General features: G+C 44.8%; 1 protein-coding gene across 1 annotated transcript; it reads right to left on the reverse strand.

Moving 5' to 3' along the window:
• Positions 1–1,368: 1,368 nt before the first annotated feature.
• On the reverse strand, positions 1,369–11,830 carry VPS18 (VPS18 core subunit of CORVET and HOPS complexes). The gene is made up of 5 exons (XM_090033413.1): positions 11,643–11,830; positions 8,616–8,757; positions 8,367–8,458; positions 5,093–6,963; positions 1,369–3,934 (listed from the first exon to the last, which is right to left on the reverse strand). Exons 1-5 carry the CDS (start codon positions 11,731–11,733, stop codon positions 3,206–3,208), a joined length of 2,925 nt encoding a protein of 974 aa, XP_089889539.1. The 5' UTR covers positions 11,734–11,830; the 3' UTR covers positions 1,369–3,205.
• Positions 11,831–19,067: the final 7,237 nt, after the last annotated feature.

Consider the following 19,067-nt stretch of genomic DNA (forward strand, 5'->3'; position numbering starts at 1 on the left):
AGAGAATTTCCATGTATATTAGGTCTAAAATGAAGTTCCCTCCCATCCTCCTAGAACACAAGATATGAACCATACACAACTGATATAAACCCCTTGTGTAGACACACTCATCCTGGTATAAAGGGGGACTTTTCATTCTAAATCAAAGACTCCTCTTGTTGCAAAATAAGAGTGTCTATATAAGGGATTATACCAGTATAATGATAGCCATATGAATGGTTAAGCTTCCCACACAGACAAGGCCAAGGAACAGGGTTCCAAAACCCTAATGCTTTAATTGTTTTTCCCCAGAGGCTCTTGATGAGTCCCACCATGTGAAGAACAAAAGTCATTGCTAAAATAAAGTCACACTTGTACACCTATTCAAGAGACATCAGCAGTTAAATCCTAGGAAGATGACAAGAATGCCAAATGCTTTCAGAATAGTAGAGAGCAATATGTTACATCTTCTTTTACACAGATACCATGTTTCTATACAGAAAGTGGCTTAAAAAACCAGAACCACACCTCATAAGAGAAAAGTTAAAATTTCCTCCCACTCTACCCCAAAAAATTAAGGCAACTCCTCCTGTTAATGTGGATGCCTATGCTCAGAAACTTTCACAAAGCGCATGCAAACAGCTAAAACCCCAGAACACTGAAGTTAAAGCAAAACTCAGAGGAAGTCTTCTGTAAAAACCAAGAACACCGGCAATCTTCAACCACGACACTTCCCCAAAGATGACCATGCTGCCTTATGGCCAACCTGAAACGTCTGTGAATCTTCACAGTAACAGGCATAGATGCTACAAGGCGCACAGCCATTTAAAAAGGCAGACCTCACAGTTAGTCATAGTTTAAATCTAAATTAGTTAAGTAGAATTGGCTAATATTTGAGTTTTAAAAAAATGGGATCAAGAAGCTTCCAGGTTTCCATTTCACTCCTGACTCTATTGCTGTTAAGTGGATTTGTGCCTCAGCTCACCTTAACCTTAAAGCTAATGATAAAAATCTACCTATAAAGGGCTATGAGCAGCTTAATGATTTTGCCTGGCTCTGAAGGAGAGAAATGTTAACCAGTACTGTAAAAGAGGACAGTTATGGAAAGCAGCTAAGAAAACAGCAGCTCCATGATGGCAGAACTTCAGGGACAGTATGTGGTAAATATCTGAAAGGAAGCAGTACAACAGCTTTACAAGGAACCTAAGCAGGCGCAGTCATTCTGAATGGATTTGAATGAACTTGACTGACATCTTTTCCTACTCAACAAGGAGGCACACCTAGGAGGAGGTATGCCTATCCTCATTTTCTTTCCACCCCTAGCCCCATGAAAAAACAGTCTGTGTGTAAAATATACCTTTCATTCAAAAAAGATCCAGGAACACACGATCATAACAAGAAGGTTTAATGTTGAATTTCAAAGACATAACATTCAACAAACGAGGCATACCTCAGGTGTCTTCATCATAAAAGCCTTCTGGTATAGACATTAGTTCACTCAAGTCAAAAGGCAATCCAGAGCAACAGAACAGAAGGAAGATTTCAGCAAGCAATTTCTGAGCTGGTATGCCAGCAACCACTACTAACAACAGGCAGTAATGAAACTGGCTAGTCAATAGCTACAGTAGTAAAAAGAAAAGAAATCTTTCTAAGAAACAGATCTTTTTACTACTGCCCGCTCTGCATTTCGTTAGTTTTCCTGTCAAGTTTATACAGATAAAACTAAACTGCAGGTTGAAGCCTTCGGTTAGAAAAGTTCTTATCAGAAATAGAGAAACTCTATAGGAACCAGGTAGGGTCACCAATGACTCATGGAAGAGAATTTATTTTATATTCTTTTTAAATGACACAACAGCCCAGGTCTTTAGTCACGTAAGCAGTGCAAAAGGATAGCAGGCTGAGAGTTTTTTGTTTTTTTTTAAATATTGCTTCTTTACTGAGATGCTAGATACTGAACATCACTTTAGAAAATCTGAGTCTTGCTCCTGCAAAATCTTTTCTCTATGGCTAGCCCCAGCCAATAAGCTTCATGAGACATTTACTTCCATTACAAGGGACTAGAGACCTAAGATTTATGTTGTGATGAGTCCCTGCTGATTGCACTTCAAGTGTAATCATCCTCACCACTTAAGGACAAAACCATCTGCTACCTCTGAGCAGCATCCAAGAAACTCATTTCAGAAGTACTAAATTTAACCATGAAGGCAATAAATTACCCAATAGCGCATTTTTCAGACTACCAGGTACCTGCTTCAGTGGACAATACTGACCACTAAGATGTGCTATGGTCTGTCCTTAGAGGTACCTATTGCTTAACTTCCACTGTGGTGTTCCAGTACTGCTCCCTGCAAGATACCATAAACTATTGTACTAGGTTATCTTCTACAAATATTCCACTTCAGTCAAGCTGGAACCAAAACAGGGAGTTGTGGAAATGTCCTGGTGTAGGTATTAAATGAACCAATGCATGAAAGCTGGAAATAAAGTGAGGGGACCCCAGGGAAGAGTTCCTCGTGTGGACTTATTCAACAACTGTGGGAAACTGGTAGAAACCAACACCCCCAAAATACCAGAAAGGGACAAACAAGCATCTTTTGAGATACTGCTGCTTGAGAATTATCTTTTATATTCCTATGTTACTGTGCAAAAATGTATATTTGTATGATATGACATTTACAGATGTGAGAGAGATTAGGTCTACTTTCTCCTTTTTACTTTTTTTTCCAGTACACAGACATACAAAAGCAACTCCAAATCTGAAAGTGATGAATGAAATCCACACCACCTTAAGCACTCCCCACACTGATTTTCCCCTCACTCCAGGCTTTATCAACATGAATGCTAAAAGAACAGGAAGACAGGCAGGCAGACCAACTGAATAGGATGAGAAACCAAAACTGTTCCCAGTTCTCCCTGGGCAGTGAGGCACTCCATTAACTTTATGCCAAGGACTGCACATAAATGCTAAGTGGCAAGCTCAAGACCAGCTTCAGAGAAGCCAGAAAAAGTTAATCTTCCAATTCTTAGACAACTGTGACCATTTCTCCCACCACCCTACAGGACTAATTTATTATGTCCCGGTTAACAAGCTGTTTTCCCTTTAGAACTCTACAGAATCCATTTATTTTCAGACTTATGGAGGTTAGTTCCCAAATATACAAACTTCACCAGCAAACATGACCTACAGTACCGCTTCTGTGCAGTCATACTCAAGAACCATGTGATCCTACAGCCAACTTTGCTTCTCCTCTTCATATTTCTGTGGATCAATAAAAGGCTTGTCAATAGACCGGATCATCAGCTCCCCACAGAACACACATTCAGCTGCCACAATATCATCAATGTCAGCCTTGATCTGTTCCCGACTCTGCTGCCCCTTCCCTAAACTAGTGGTATCTGTGTCCTTTGGGCGATGGTGAGCTTTGGAGGGCTGGCTTGTGGCTGCCAGTTTCTTTTGAAGGTCTTCTAACTTAGCTTGTTTATAGGCAGGTAGGTTTGGATAAACCGCCTGAAGAAGGCAGTCATAGTGAAACATGTGGCCACAAAGGAAAAGGTAGAATGGGCGATTTAGGAGGGGAAAGTCACAGACAGAACACTTCTCCTGAGGCTCTACAGAGCCATATTTGTTTCTCATTTCCTGGATATCCTCCCGGATCCTTTTGGCACTTTGTGTGGCTTCCTCCATCTCTCTCTTCAGCTCTTCAATATGCTTGTTGTAGTCCTCCAGAGAGTTGCAGATAGCCTCCTTGAAATGATCAATGGTGACAAAGTCTGGGAAGAATGGCAGGACATCTTCGATTTTCAGCAGGTTGCAGCTGGAGAGGCAGGCCATGGCTTTCTTCACATCCTTCTCTTCTTGAACTACATGGCATGCAATTTTCAGCCAGAGCTTTTTCCGGAGCTCCTCATCCTCTTCAGGAAGGTCTGCACAGGACTTGGCCAGATCCACATCCACCTACAAGACAAACAAGGAGAGTTACAATTTCCTCTTAACTTCTCCCTCCAACATGAACCCTTGGCTCTCAATAACAGGGTATCTTCTTATTACATCAGCCATAAGTAGTGCTGTGCTAGCCAGAGGCTGGATGGTGACACACCTTATAGACTAACTACTTCAGAAAAACATGGGATAACAATCCAAAGTCTGCATCACCTGGTTTCAATGCCCCTCTGCTACATACCCATGGGGCAAACCGGGCATTTCCTACATGAAAGTATGCACGGACACCAAACTGACATCAATTCCAGAAAGCCATAAAAGCCCGTGGCAGAATGCTTCATCTACCCTTGGACATTCTATCACTGACTTCAGAATTGTTGTTCTTGGACAACACAACTTTAAAAACCAACTTCATCGTGAAATTCCAGAACAAGAAATCATCCACAGATTAGATTGTGTTAAGTATAGTCTCAATAGAGACTCTGAATGCTTATCCCATTACCAGGACTAACTTTTATATCCCTCATATCCCTCAACAGGTTGTTTTGTTTATCCCCTTTGACCTTTACAACTCACCTTCCCCTGCCAGCAGTACCCCCTTCCTCCATCCTTGCTCTCTACAAGTCCACCCATAACATCTGATGAAGTAGGATGTAGCCTATGAAAGCGCATACCTCTCTAAATGAGTTAGTCTATGAAAGTGCCACATTGCCTTACCTTCTACCTGGCAACCTCTCTAGCACTGTACTGTTTGTTGTTGGTACCATATATCCATATGGCAGTCTCCTCTCTCCCTCAATATACACCCCCATCAGGAAAGACACCTTATTAATTTTGGATTGATTTAGAAGGAACCAATGACTTTCCACATCCAGAGTTAACTATAAAAGAAGCTTCCATTGTACAACTATTATAATTTTTTATATTTATAGGACTAGATCATTAGGCCTCCTCCATAGCACTCCCTATCCTGCAACTGATGAGGTGTATTACACATTGACATTTACTACTCAAAGTATCGACTTATTTTCCATAAGCTGACCAAGTGGGAACTAATTCAATGGATCTTACTAAAATAAGACATTACACACAGGATGAGTTCTTCAGAGCAGCAGCCAAGACCTGATATTCTACAATATATGAACTAAAATACCTGCACGCAGTAGCACACACCTGCAAAGCCAGATCCACTGCCTCCTCATACATTTCCATCACTTTGTATATATGGACACAAGCTCGGTGGTGCTCGTGCTCTGCACAGAGCCGAAGCGCATACTTCAGATCATAGTGGATCCTACTGGGACTGGTCCCGGTTTGTTCTAGATATGACAGCAGGGAGTCTGGCCGACACAGAGCATAGAGAGACAATAAGTAGTTGTGAATAGCTTGCTCAGTTTCCTCCAGTTCATACACACAGAACTCCATATACCGAATAGCTTCATTGATCTGTTGTGTGCTCCCACTCTGACTATAATTGACAAGAGCAGGTATAAGCTTCTTTGCATCTAGTTTTATACCCATGGATATCCAAGCATCAACTACCTTCTTGGGGATGTGCTGGATCAGAACTGGAGAGAACTTGTAAAACAGCTTTTCATCTCTGTGTCTGGACAGTACATTTAGGGCTTCATCATACTCTTCATGCTGGCAGTGATGGGCTATCACTCGCTCATAATCCTGCATAATAACAGCAAAGTAGACCATGTGTTCCGTATCCCCATGACTTGCCAGCAGCTCGTAAATAGATGCACGGTTATTAAATAGACATTCTTTGTTTTTGGGGCTGATTAGGAAGGTGCGAAACCTCTCACGGGTCTCCAAATAGAGGTGCCTTTTTGAAGCATCACCCTCCAGCACACCCAGCCAATTCAGGTAGAGCTCTGTTAGCCAAGTGGTCAACAGAGTTGTCTGGGTCTTCTCAGAGTGCTTCAAGCTCGCCAGTTTCTTGAGCAGGAACTCCATCAATGCCTCTTCTTGTTTGGCTTCGATGAACTTAAGGGCAATTTCCTCAAAGTAGTTCTGTGTAAGGGCGTAACACTTGGCACTATCCAGGTACTTCTTGTTCTGGAAACAGTGTTCTGCCTCTTTTGCCAACACAATATCCAGGCACTCAGGCCGGTCTTTGCAATACTCTTTGGCCAGATCAAATTTGTTCATGTTCATGTACATCTTCCACACATCTCTAGACTCCCGTTGTACATGATAGCGAAACACAACTTTCTCTGTGTGGATCCAGATCTGCCCAACTGTTGGATCTTTGATCATGTGCTTCAGTGAGCCAAATTTTTCCAAGAACACATCCTGGAAGACTACCTGCCCATTTAGTGTGCACACTGCTGTCACTCTGTCAGGCAGAAGCAGCAGGAAATGGAACTGGGTGAGCACAATGGAGATTGGCTTATTAATCGTCACATCTATGTCAGAGGGATATACCCAGACCCGTTCTTCACTCAGAATAGAGTCAGGCCGCCCATAGTCCAACAAACCATACAAGACACCATTTCCCATCATCCAGGCAAAGCAGCGGGGAGAGGAGCGTAGTTTTGGGGTGTAAAATGCTATTTCACTATAGCCAAAGCTGGCTGGGAACTCCCGGAAGCTTGGCAAGTGGTCTGCATGCATGGCAAATATGGAGCTGAAGCCTTGCTGTTCCGTCCCTTCAGCTACCTTGCCAACAAACTGGAAGAGCCTCTTGTGAGTGGTGGCAATGATAAAATACTTCCCATCAATCCCACGTTCTGTCTCCAAACAGCAGACAGGAGCAGGCCCAGTCTCCTCCTCCAATGTATAAACCTGGCGGAAATACTGGTCAGGGTTAGTGCTGAAGAGGCTCCCCTCACTGACAGATATCTCAGCCTCATATATTTGGCCATGGGCTGTCCCCACCAGGATAGGGCCAGTGTTAGTTTCTGTACCCAGGAACTTGTTCCAGCCCACACTTTCGATCAAATGACCCTTCCAGCGGGAGAGCGTCCGCACCTTCTGAGCATTTCTGTTCAGATAGAGGCATTCACTCGTGTTCAATGCAATCAAGAGGTGAGAACCTGTAAAAGGCATGTGGCCAAGGGGAGGTAACGAGAGAGAGAAAAGGAACATAGTGTTAGCAGAAAAGTGACCGTCACATCTCAGGTAGCATGTGTTGTCAAACAATACTTCTGGGTCTTCTCAAGGAAGACATCCTAGAACAGAGGTGGGCAAAGTCTGGCCAGGGATGCTGGGATTCCATTTCCCAGCAGCCCTGGCTCCCAGCCAGTCTTCATGGAGGAGTATGGGGGCATGGTGGTGTGGGGCCATGACAATGCAAGGCTGCAGAACCAGGGCTCTGCCCCAACCCAGCTCAGCCCCATGCTCCTGGGGTCTCCATGCATATCAGCCAGGAGCCCCATGGCCAAGGCATACAACTGGGCGAGAAGCTGCTCTGCGGCCTTGGCTGGGGCTGGGATTTTGTGGCAGTCACAGCAGAGGCTGGGCCAGGACAGAGCTGCAATCTGCTGCCTGCGCATGCCCCTGTGATAAGCATGGATTCCATGGGCAGCAGACTGGGGCTTGGCCCCGGCCCTGCCCCATGTTGTCACCGCCACAAGATCCCAGCTCTGGAGCAGCTCCTCTCTCAGCCACATGCACTACCTATATGTTGCTCCTGGCCAATTTCCACAGAGACCCCCAGGAGTGTAAGGCCATGAGCGTGCAGGGCCAGGCAGAGCCCCGGATCTGCAGCCCCACACTGTCACAGCCCTACACTCCCAGTGTCTCCAGGAAAACCAACCAAGAGCCAGGGCCACTGGGAAATGGAGTCCAGCTGCTGACTGGATCCACCATTTTGCCCACCCATGTTCTAGATCCTGGAGTGCTCCGAGGAATCTGCATTCATAAAGACAAGGGAACTGACATGCTGGATGAAATAAATGGCCCATTTAGTCTAGTATCACAACAGACCGTGACAGTCTCCAGATGCTTCAGGGAAAAGCACAAGTAACCCTGCATGAACCATTATGAAATAAATGATCCCTTTTTAAAAGTCTCTTCCTGCCCCAGGCACCAGTGATCATCGGAAGGTTCTCTCTCAAATTTTTCATCCCAGCTGTTAACTACACAAAAAGTCTAAGAACTCTGCTAAATTCTTGGCCTCAGCTGTTAGTAGTAATAAGCTGTAATAGGTACCTTAGATCAGTTAGCTCAAAACAGCCCATGTTCCATCAGGAATTAAATTAAACTATCATTTAAATACACCAGAATTTAAAACAGTGAGGCACAGCATTCTTCCTCCAACATTCAATATAAGGATTCCTTGGAAAATAACTAGATAGTTGAATTCAGCCCCAGGCAGACCATATACTCATTCCACACACAGAATAGAAACTGCAAATCTTCCTTAATTAATACGTGCTATCTATGGTCTCTTTACTTTGTTCTCATGTGAGACTGACAAAGTATTCATCAACTATACCTGTGTGGTCCAAAAACATCTTGTAGACTCTGGCTTCATCCTTGCGTCCCAACTCTACCTGATTAGGTTCATCTGGCTTGCCAAGATCAATCCTGCATAGAAATGATAAAGCAAGTTACCAACAGACAGAAAAAGTCCACATAACTATAAGAAGTTCTACTTTAATATTTAACCAAGAGACCATGGAAGCACACCACGCTGGAGAAGGGAGCTCCCCCCATCAGTTGTAAGTCGTCAACAGCACATTACCTTAGAAGCGTGTCTTTGCCAAGACTCATGCAGAGCTGGTTACAAGAGACCACTAGACTGTTAATTTTCTCTGGAGGAGTGAAATCTATTCTCTGCTTGTTAAATATCGGGGTTTCCTTCTCCAACCGGGCATTCACATATCCTAGAGGAGAGAAAAATATGAACAAACATTGTTTAGAAAATAGGCAGTTAACTTAACTTAAAAATGGAAAAGAAATGGGAAAGGCTATTGGAAAATGAAGTGAAATATGGTACGTAATTGTCTCTCCGTCTACCTGACTGCATAATGGAAGATACAGAATTGGTTTATTTTTCCATAGTGCCACAGTGCAGCACTGTGTTAAATGACATTAACTGAAACATGTCTAGAGACAAAGCCTGAAAACTCTGAGAAAAACTGAGAAAGGAGACTTACAGGAACGGCACAAAAAGCTAATGAAGACAGTTGCAAAACAAAAGCAAATAAGTTGTCAACAATCAGGAAATCAAATTATTTGTTCCACACTGAGAAAAAAAATCAGAATGCAGAAGCAGATCCTGAAACAGGAAATATCCAAAATCCTGTTTCTCAACGCCTTTAAAGTCACCATAAAAGCAAGTGGACCAGTCAAAAATGTCCACTTCTAAACAAAAGCCAAGTTCTAAACAATTTCCCTTAAAACTGCAAGGGAAAGATACAAAAGACTAGGCAGAGCAGAAGGACCAAGAGTGCAGGAAATGTATAAGTTAAGATGAGTTACTATAGGCCAGTCTATATCAGCGATGAAAAATGTGCAAAGAGCAACATTTTCCTAAGAATGGAAAAGAATCTGCTTTCAAAAGCATAGAACAGCCTAAGACTGGACAACTTCATGCCTAAATCAGAAGTGTCCTTCAGAAGCTGCCCATGGTGGATGGATCCTTGCCAAAATCCAGAGATGAGTTGAACTATGCAGTCAAACGTAAAATAATGAGATGTTCGCACAAAACAAAGCAGGAATAATGCTCATTAGCAGATTAAGGGGGTCATATCTATATCCACATACAGATTGTATCACAAAGTTATCTTCACATCTGTCCTCCATATCACGTAACCTCTTGACAAAGGAATACAGTACAAACAGCAACCGGCCACATCACTCCAAGCTAGGCACCAACAATGGACTAATCAGTTTTTGTCCCTTCCCAGGTTAAATGTTAATCTCATGTCAGGGATGCAGAACCATTGATTCTATTGGGATTTCTGAGAGACTATAGCACCCATGTTGTGCAACTAGCTTGGGAAAGTCTTCACTTTCAAGAGACTTGCAGGGAGGAGAGGGCTGCAGGAACCAAAGCCATTGACCATTAAAACAGCCACGTATTTTCAGAAGTTCTTTCACTAGCATAGCCCAGTTCCTGCTAAAAATGGTGAAGGGCTAGCATAAGTGGGCTGCTAACATTTTTACCACTGCACTAAGTCTGTTATGATATTTACTTCCTGTCTCTGCTCACAACATCTGCTCTACCACATTCCCCTTTTGATCTACTGATACTAAGCCAATTATGAGAGTTTCTAAAAATCATCAGTTTGAAAAACACCAAAGCGCATGAAGCACTAGGAAAGATAGGAAATAATTTCACATTTAGCATGGAATGACAATCAAGAATCAGGCCACTAAAAATTAGGGATGCAACAATAAAGATTTTGGGGCTGATACCGATGGCTGATTATTAATGAGCCATATCAGCCAATACCGAAATGACTGCGCATATGCAGTCCAGCAGCTTGGAGAGCAGCATCTGGCTGGTAAGTCTACTGGAGGGAGGGGGGGAAGGGAAAGGGCATGGGGGGAGGCAGGTCAAGAACCCTGCAGTGAGGGACGGTAGGGCAGGGCGCAGTTCAGGACAGAGCTGCAAGATGCTTGTCCAGGGGAGCGGATCCCACCACTACATGCATACCAGAATCACAGGAGGCATGCGCCCCCTGGATCTGTGCACACGACAAGGGAAGGCTACCGCTGCAGGCAGTGCCAGGCTCTTCCCGGCAGGGGTCTGGGCCGGGGCTACACTCAGGGCAGGTGGTGGTGCTGGGAGGGGGGGACCATGGGGCTGTAGCAAACAACTATTTACCAAAGCGACCCAGGGGAAAACCAGGAGCAATGGTCATAAACTCATAGAAGGTTTCAGACTGGATACAAGGAAAAACTTCTTCACAGTTTGTGACCAGACTGTGGAATAGACTTCCAGAAGGGGTGGTGCAGGTACCTATCCTGGAGTTGTTCAAAAGGAGACTGGACGCACACCTTGCTAGAGTTATTTGACCCCAGCAGTCTTTCCTACCAGAACAGGGGGGCTGGACCCAATGATCTCATGAGGTCCCTGCCAGCCCTATGTTTCTGTGAATCTGTGGATGGTTTAAGTGTTTGTACTAAAGGCTTTACTGGTTATAACATGCAACTTTCAGATCACTGTATTTTGGGCGTGACAATAACATGCTCCTCTGTCCTAAGTAGGGAGAGTCTTACTGGGGTTCTTCCCAGCAAGGGGAAAGCCGTTTTTCCTCTGGCCTGTTTCCCTCACACAAAGCTGGAGCCAGATTCAAGTCTCTTTCAGGCACTGGCAGCAAAACCGTTCACTCTTCCTGGCCCCTGGTAGATGCTACACTGAGGTGCGAGTGTTGTATGCAGTAACGCGCCATGCACCCCTGCGGTTAACTACACCATAAAACAAGGAATAAGCCACAAAGTCGTGGTACAGAAACCATGTAAGAGCTTCGCAGCTCCCAGCACGCTGCAAACCCGATGTGTAACTGGCACAGATCGGCTAGCCGACTGCATCCCGGCGATGGGAGGGAGCACCGGGCACCCGGCTGCGGGGAGTCCGGGGCCCTCCCTGCACCGACAACAAGGCAAGACTAGGACGCGACCCCCGAGCGCCCGCTGGCGCCTCCGGCCTGCATGTGCGGGGCGAGGGCGCAGCCCAGGCCTGCTCGGCGGGGTCCTTCTGTCTCCCCTCCGAGGGCCCCGAGCAGCGGGGCGGCAGCGGCAGCCTCGGGCGGGGCCTTACCCGAGTGCGGGATGCCGACGCTGGCGCGGCCGGGCGGCAGGCAGGCGGCGCGGGACAACGAGTCCTCGTACTCGTCCAGGATGGACGCCATGGCTCGTCCCCACCCCCGCCGAGCCGCCGGCCGCTTCCGCGACCCCTCAGCTGACCCGAGTCACGTTCTGCCGGCGACGTCGTGCGCCTGCGCTGGCCCCGCCTCCTCACGTACAACCTAAGGCTTCCGGGGGTGGGCGGGGACTGGAGGGTTGCCTCGCCCCGCCCCCGCGGCCGCTGTGGCTCAGCGTCATTGAGCTGAGGGGCTCGTTGCGTCACGCGGAGGTGGGGGGGGTGTCCTTGCTGCGTCAGCGCATGCTCCCCTAGTGTGTGGCGGAGTCCTGACACGAGGCGGTTCCTGCTGCTGGCCCAGGCGGGCGCTGCCTGGCCGACGTCTGGTCCCCGCATCTGCTGGGTACCGAGCTAGCAGGGCCCCTTGCTGGCGGTGGCCTCACACTAGGGTTGCCAGCCCCCCCGGATTGGCCCGGAGTCTACCCGAGTCAGCATTAATCGCCCAGTGACGACTGACAGCAATCTGGGAGATTTTAATGGGATATTTTAAGAAAATAAAATCCATGACATTATGTCATATTGGGGGCAGGAATCTCGGAATAGCTTCAGTCAGAGTTGGCAACCCTACCCCACACCCACCAATGATCCTGGTGGTGCTGGGGTCACAGCCATCCCATGTGGGCCCCTACCCCATGAGCACTTAGGCTCTGGCTCAGGTAGGGCCTAGACACGAGTGCTGGACCTCCCTGAGCCATGGGGGACCCCGCAACGATGGGGTCAGGGCCCATGGATGGGTCTGCAAGCACACAGCACAAAGGGGCCTTGCCGTGGAGGATGCACCCTCCAAGGTTTCACCCTCACAGCACTCCTGTGAGGCAGCAAGTTATATCCCCTAAATTACAGGGGGGAAGCTGAGGCAAAAGCTTTGAACGCCTTGCTCAGGCTTCACAAGTTCTGTGACAATCAACCTGGGTTTGGTTAGTACAGAGTGGAACAGGCACATGTGACTTAGCAGGCAGGGATTAAACTGCCTTTGTTCTGCTTGCTTGTCCATTTACTGAATGAACCTTTTGAACGCTGTAAATATGATCTGTTGCTATGCTGTTATGAGATTCTTTTCTTCAGACCTTTTTTTTTTTTTTGACAGTTATACTAACTATAACCACATTTATCCTGCAGATTAAGCCCAGAGCAAGTACAACACAACAAAGTAAATAATAGCACTAATCTCATGATGGATTTTTTTATTTTTGCTATATATCTAAACAATATCTAAACACTTTTCTCTGGACAACAGGAGTATTACCTCAGTTTTACATACAGGTAAACTGGCTATGAGGAGAAGCACAAGGAGGCATGGAAAATGTTAGTCTAATATGCAAAGAAATTCTTTTTCTTCCAGTTGCCGTGCACTACCACATTTCAAGGTCAAGTATTCTAGTCACCTCTCCTCTCAAGTGTACATTTACATGCATACAAACACACAAATCACATAGGCTTATTATTATCATTAACCCATTTTGTTACTCTTTTGTTTATTTTTTTACTACCACCAATTGGTAAAAGCCAAGAAACTCTGATGCATACCAGGGCACTGCAGCCAAGAGAAAGTTGCTTCTTAACGTAAAGAGCAAATCTGTCTTCTGATGATAAGCTACAGTCAAGATTCCCTGTTGTTCTCTAAGATTTTTTCCTTCTGAAGTCATCACTATTTTATTATGAAAAAATGAAAATGAGTTCAAAATGTATTTCCTGAAATATCTTATGGTAATAACCAGAGATAAGCCAAAACAGGAGCTTCATATACCAGCTCCCACATACTTTATCCTTGGAAAGAGGGGAGTACTTGATTAAAATCCTAGATGCAAACAAGTATTTTCCTACCAGGTCAGGCATAGGATTATTTTCTCATTCTGATTTTCATAGATTTCATAGACATTTGGGCTGGAAGGGACCCTGGAGGATCATCGAGTCCAGCCCCCCACCCCAGGGGCGGGAAGTCAGCAGGGATCATAGGATCCCAGCAAGATAAGCATCCAAATATGTTTTGAAGGTGTTCAAAGTGGGTGCTTGAACCGCCTCCGGCAGCAGTCTGTTCCAAACCTTGGGGGCTTGGACAGTGAAGAAGTTCTTTCTTATGTCCAGCCTGAACCAGTCACAGTGGAGTTTGTGACCGTTCAATCTTGCCATCCTTTGGGGGGCTCTGGTGAACAGATGTTCCCCCAGATCCTGATGAGCACCCCGATAAACTTATAGGTGGCCACCAGATCACCCCTGAGCCTGTGCTTTTCCAGGCTGAATAGCCCCATTACTCACAGCCTCTCACCATAAGGCCTGTTTTCCTGACCTCTGATCACACGCGTGGCTCTTCTCTGGACTTTCTCAAGCTTCTCCACATCCTTTTTGAATTGTGGAGCCCAAAACTGGATGCAGTACTCCAGCTGCGGCCTCACCGAGGCCAAGTACAGTGGGAGAATGACGTCCCGGGATCTGCTTGAGAAGCGTCTATGGATGCAAGCCAGCGTTTTGCTTGCTTTATTAGCCACAGCATCACACTGAAGGCTCGTGTTCATCTAGTGGTCAATGATGACCCCAAGTCCCTTTCATCTGCAGTGCTAACCAGCATAGCACTGCCAAGCCTATAAGCATGGTGCAGGTTTTTCCCCCCAAGGTGGAGCATTTTTCGGTGTTGAACACCATCAGGTTCTCTTCCACCCATTTCATGAGTCTGTCCAGATCCGCCTGGATTGCCCTCCTGTCCTCAGGTGTGGATGCTTTACCCCAGAGTTTGGTGTCATCGGTGAACTTGGCCAGTCCACTTCTGACACCAATATCCACATTATTGATGAAGATGTTAAACAGTATAGGCCCTCGGACAGAGCTTTGAGGGACCCCACTTGTCACAGTGCACCAAGACAATTGGCTCCCGTCGACCACCACCCTCTGGGTACTACCGCGGAGCCGGTTACTCAACTAGCGGATTGTGTTGACATTAAGGCCGCAGTTAGCCCGTTTAACCAAGAGGTGATTGTGTGATACCGGATCCAAGGCTTTTTTAAAGTCAAGGTATACGACTCTTCCCCTTTGTCCAGGTGATAAGTCCCTGTTCATAAAAGGAAATGAGATTGGTCAAGCAAGACCTACCCACAACAAACCCATGCTGGGTATCCCTCAGGATATTGCTGTCAGCTAGTCTGTTAAGGATGGCCTCCTTGATAATCTTTTCCAAGACCTTCCCCAGGATAGAGGTCAGGCTGATGGGCCTGTAGTTTGCCGGATCTACTTTCCTCTTTTTCTTGAAGATAGGCATGACATCGGCCCTCTTCCAATCTTCGGGCACCTCACCAGAGCGCCAAGAACTCTCAAAGATCCGTGCCAGGGGCTGGGCTATGATGCTCGCCAGCTCCCAGAGTACCCTTGGGTGTAACCCATCAGGGCCGGCTGACTTGAAGGTATCCAGCCTGTCAAGGTATTCCTTCATGAGGTCTGCTTCAATGGAGGGCAAGGAATCTCCCTTGCATGGGCCTCCCTGACCCATAGTGGACAGGGCCGTCCCACGGGGCCAATATAAAACTGATGCAAAGTACCCATTTAGCAAGTTTGCTTTTTCCTGGGCGTCAGTTGTCTGTTTCCCCGTCTGGTTTAGCTGGGGTCCAGTGTTCCCCTTGCTTTTCATCTGGCTCCCCACATATCTAAAAAAGAACTTTTTATTTTCCTTGATATTTGTAGTTAGCTGGAGTTCCATTGCAGCCTTGGCTTTTCTGGTTTGCTCTCTGCAAGTCCGGACTAAAGCAGAGTATTCTTCCTTGGTGGCATTTCCAGTCCTCCATCCTTTGTAGGTCTTCCTTTTAAGATGCAGGAGGTCCGCCAGTTCCCTGGAGAGCCAAGAGCTGTGCCCTTTTGCTGCTTTTCCTCCGAGACGGGATGGACTTTGCTTGTGCATCTAGGATTGCTCCCTTGAGGAGCAACCACACCTCCTGAACTCCCCTCTCCATTGAGTTGTGGCCTTTTAGGGCCTCTCTGACAAGCCTCCTTAGCTTGTCAAAGTCAGCTTTCCTGAAGTCGAGGACTTCTGTATTACTGACTGACTTGCCAGCTTTACGGCAGATGGTGAAGGTGATCAGTTCAGGATCACTGTCACCCAGCTTCTCTTCAATAGTTAGGTTGCCAGTTAGGTCATCCCTGGTTGCCAGTACGAGGTCGAGCAGCACTTTACCTCTTGTCGGCCCGTAGACTTCCTGCATCAGATAGAGGTCATCCACACATGAGAGAGAGTTTTGAGAGCAGCTGAACTTAAGAAATCACTTCCATTTGGGAGTGAAATCTCACCAAAAACTGTTTGTTTGATCTGACTGCTGTTAAACTAGAAGCCAGGACCTTGTCCTCTTTGGAAAGAAATGTCAGTTGAAAGCTAATCCAGGTCCTGATCCAAACACCTGCCAAGCTCACCTGTAATATCAGCTGCAGTATTTGTTTAAAATATAAATAGTTTAAATCACAAACAGTTTAAACCATCCTGTTCTGATGCTAAATTAATGGACTTGATGTTTGCTTCATGGGTGGTAAAGATATATAAAGCATTTTCAAATTACTTAGGCTGCATGTGGATAAGTTATTCCTTTTCATATGTCAATGCCAAATAAAGGCAGCAGAGTCGATTTGCACTGTATAGACTGGCTAAATCCAAGACGTATAAGCTTTTGTAAGCCTGCTTACTTCATGTTACTTAGTGACTCCTTTTGGTGTATCAGTGCCAAATAAAGAAAGTTTTCTCCAGCAGATGGCAACATGTCCTTAAAGTCTGAAGGATAGACATTTCTGAGATAAAGACCTGTGCTAGTTTCTTCTGGGTATTATATAAATTATTTGGGGGAAAAAGAAGAAGTTTAATATAGATGCTTGCTTTCTTTTAGAGCATTTAAGTAGGTTTAGGTAGTTTCATTGTTATTCCATTCTCATTTATTTTTATTCAGTCTTAAAACTAATATAAGATTTTGGGTTCTTTTGCCCTACTGAGGACAAAATGCAACCCAGCCAGGTCATGTCTGTTCCTTCCTCAGTGCCATCCCTTTTAATTCCAGGAAAAAATAAAGAGGTGCATCAACACTAGGACTGGGGTGGATATACTCCAGCACTTTCTCTATGTGCTCCAGAGATGTGAAATTCCTTAAAAATCAGACTCTCCCTAAGTGCAACCCAAGGGTCAGATTTGATCTCCGCTGTTGATGATCTCAAAAAATAATAAAGCCCTATCAATCAATCAAGGGAGATGTTAAGACAAGTAAATATTGAGATTTTCCTTTTATTTTATGTAAATATGTGTGTGCTCATGTGTGTACACGAGCCATCATATATACTCATATTACTTTTGTCTCTGATTCTTCAGAATTACCAGTCAGATATGATGCACAGTAATGGGGGATTGGGCTCAGGATATTTTCTTTTTTAGCTATCTTTCACATGGTAATTGTGTTTTGTTTTTGTTAACATTATATGATGAAAATTATCATATTGGCATTTTTCAGGAAAGGGGAAGAGGGAGGGGGGCAGAGAGGGCAGAGATATGCAATCAGCTGGCTAACAAGACAACTGATGAATCAGCATTAACCTGCTTAGAACAGTGATTATTGTGGCTGGTGAGGGAGGTACATTTGTTTAAGTTCCTCTCGCATGTGTCCTGGTTTAATCGTCTCAGTTGTCCTGGCAACACTCACCCTCTCAACATCCCTTCTAACCTGCATCCTCTCTTCCTTTGTTTCTCATTTTCTTTCCCAGAATTTCTCACTCATAATTGCACCGTTGAGCTTCTTCACAGGGTTCTAATATACAAGCAGAGTGAACCCTTTGCAAACAAACAGCATTGTGCATGTAATTTCATATGTATTTAGTTTGTTTAAACATAATTAGATAAAGCTGAATACAAACTTTACTCAATAGCTAGTACACTTTTTTATCAGTAGTTTATATGTATTTCTCTCCTCAGAAAAAAGGAACTTTGGGATTTGTTGGGGGGGGTTATTGTTTTTTAATCTGGGCCCATTTACCATATTTTGCATGTATTTCTAGTATGACTTGAATAGTTCACTCACGGTTGTTACAAAAGGCTAAGATTTGGCAGTGAGTGGGCACCTATGAGGTGAAGATACAAGTTAGGACCTTGGCATGACAATTTCCCAAACTTTAAAGCAGCACCTTAGTTGTTAGGTGTGGTTTGTGGCTCCAGCTATGAAGGTAGTTATAATAAACAGGACCTAAGAGGAAAACAAGTATTTTATCTTCATAATAGTTTTTTTAATAATATGATATACACCAGTTTACCTGATATACCATATAGACTAGAGTACTACACTCTTCAGTTATGTAAGTCAAAATATCATTGTGAATCACTATTAACTTTAGTGCAATGATTTTTTCAGCAGAAGCTGCAGCTAATATTCCAGCCAAAGCCAGTACCCATAATACTGGAAAACTTAGTATCTGAAGCCAGTATTTGGTCTATCTGAAATGAACTTAGTCATTTCAGTTCCGTTTCTAATAGACAGGTATCCACATCAAAAAAGCTACCCTCATAAGTGGTGCTAACCATATTGTTCTTATTATATGCCAATATTCATAGACGTTGACCCTCCTTTTTCAGGTTCAGTTTTAGGAAAAGCAGATTTTTCCCTAGATATAAGTCCAAAACTACAGGAAAAAAGACCTTGAACGCTATTTTCTTTACAAAATCCCACGGGAGAATCAAATAAGCAGGAAAAAAATGGAAGTGTTAGAAGGACTACAAATACTAAAAAACTGCTCTGATAAATGTTTAGACTCTATCTGAGTATTGCATATACATAAATACTGCAAATACAAAAGTCAGGACTGTTGGGGGTCCAATTATAGTTTGACCCCGCATATGGTCCTTTCAGAGAAAAAAAAAGTAGACTTATAATGAGAACAATACAGTAATTAACATCCTTCAGAGAGAGAGTTACCAACTTATCCATGAAGGTGATCTTTGCAGGCCAGGAAGGAATTATGTTAGAAAGGCAGCTTGCACTGCAGCTGTCATAATGTGGCTCTTCACATCTGAAGAGCAGATCAGTCCCTATGGCTGTCAATCCAGTAGCTTTTAGGAACTGAGATAATACTGTCATTGCAAGCACAACCTGTTTCCTGAGTACTGGTTAGTCCTGTTATCTGAATCCTCTGCCTATTGTAGAGCTGTAACTGCATGTTCTGTTGGAAGCTGGAAGCCAGATTGGACATGAGAAAAAAAGTCTGTGGAACAGACCTGTTTGTTTAATTGTTCAGGTTAAAGTTGGCTTACAAATCAGTTAAAAAGGAGAATCAGGCCCCATCCATTGACTTAAGCGTGTCATTTAGTCAATAAAAATCTGT

This window comes from Crocodylus siamensis, chromosome 2, assembly GCF_052110815.1.
Source record: "Crocodylus siamensis isolate JL-2025a chromosome 2, ASM5211081v1, whole genome shotgun sequence".
NCBI lineage: Eukaryota > Metazoa > Chordata > Crocodylia > Crocodylidae > Crocodylus > Crocodylus siamensis.

Bases quoted from the DNA above. Each gene is read 5' to 3' on its own strand.
- VPS18 (XM_090033413.1), bottom strand. From the start codon at position 11,733: ATGGCGTCCATCCTGGACGAGTACGAGGACTCGTTGTCCCGCGCCGCC. The intron at 8,758-11,642 runs GTAAGGCCCCGC...TCTCTCCTCTAG, and splicing joins CGTCGGCATCCCGCACTCGG to GATATGTGAATGCCCGGTTG. The intron at 6,964-8,366 runs GTATAGTTGATG...TGCCTTTTACAG, and splicing joins GATGTTTTTGGACCACACAG to GTTCTCACCTCTTGATTGCA.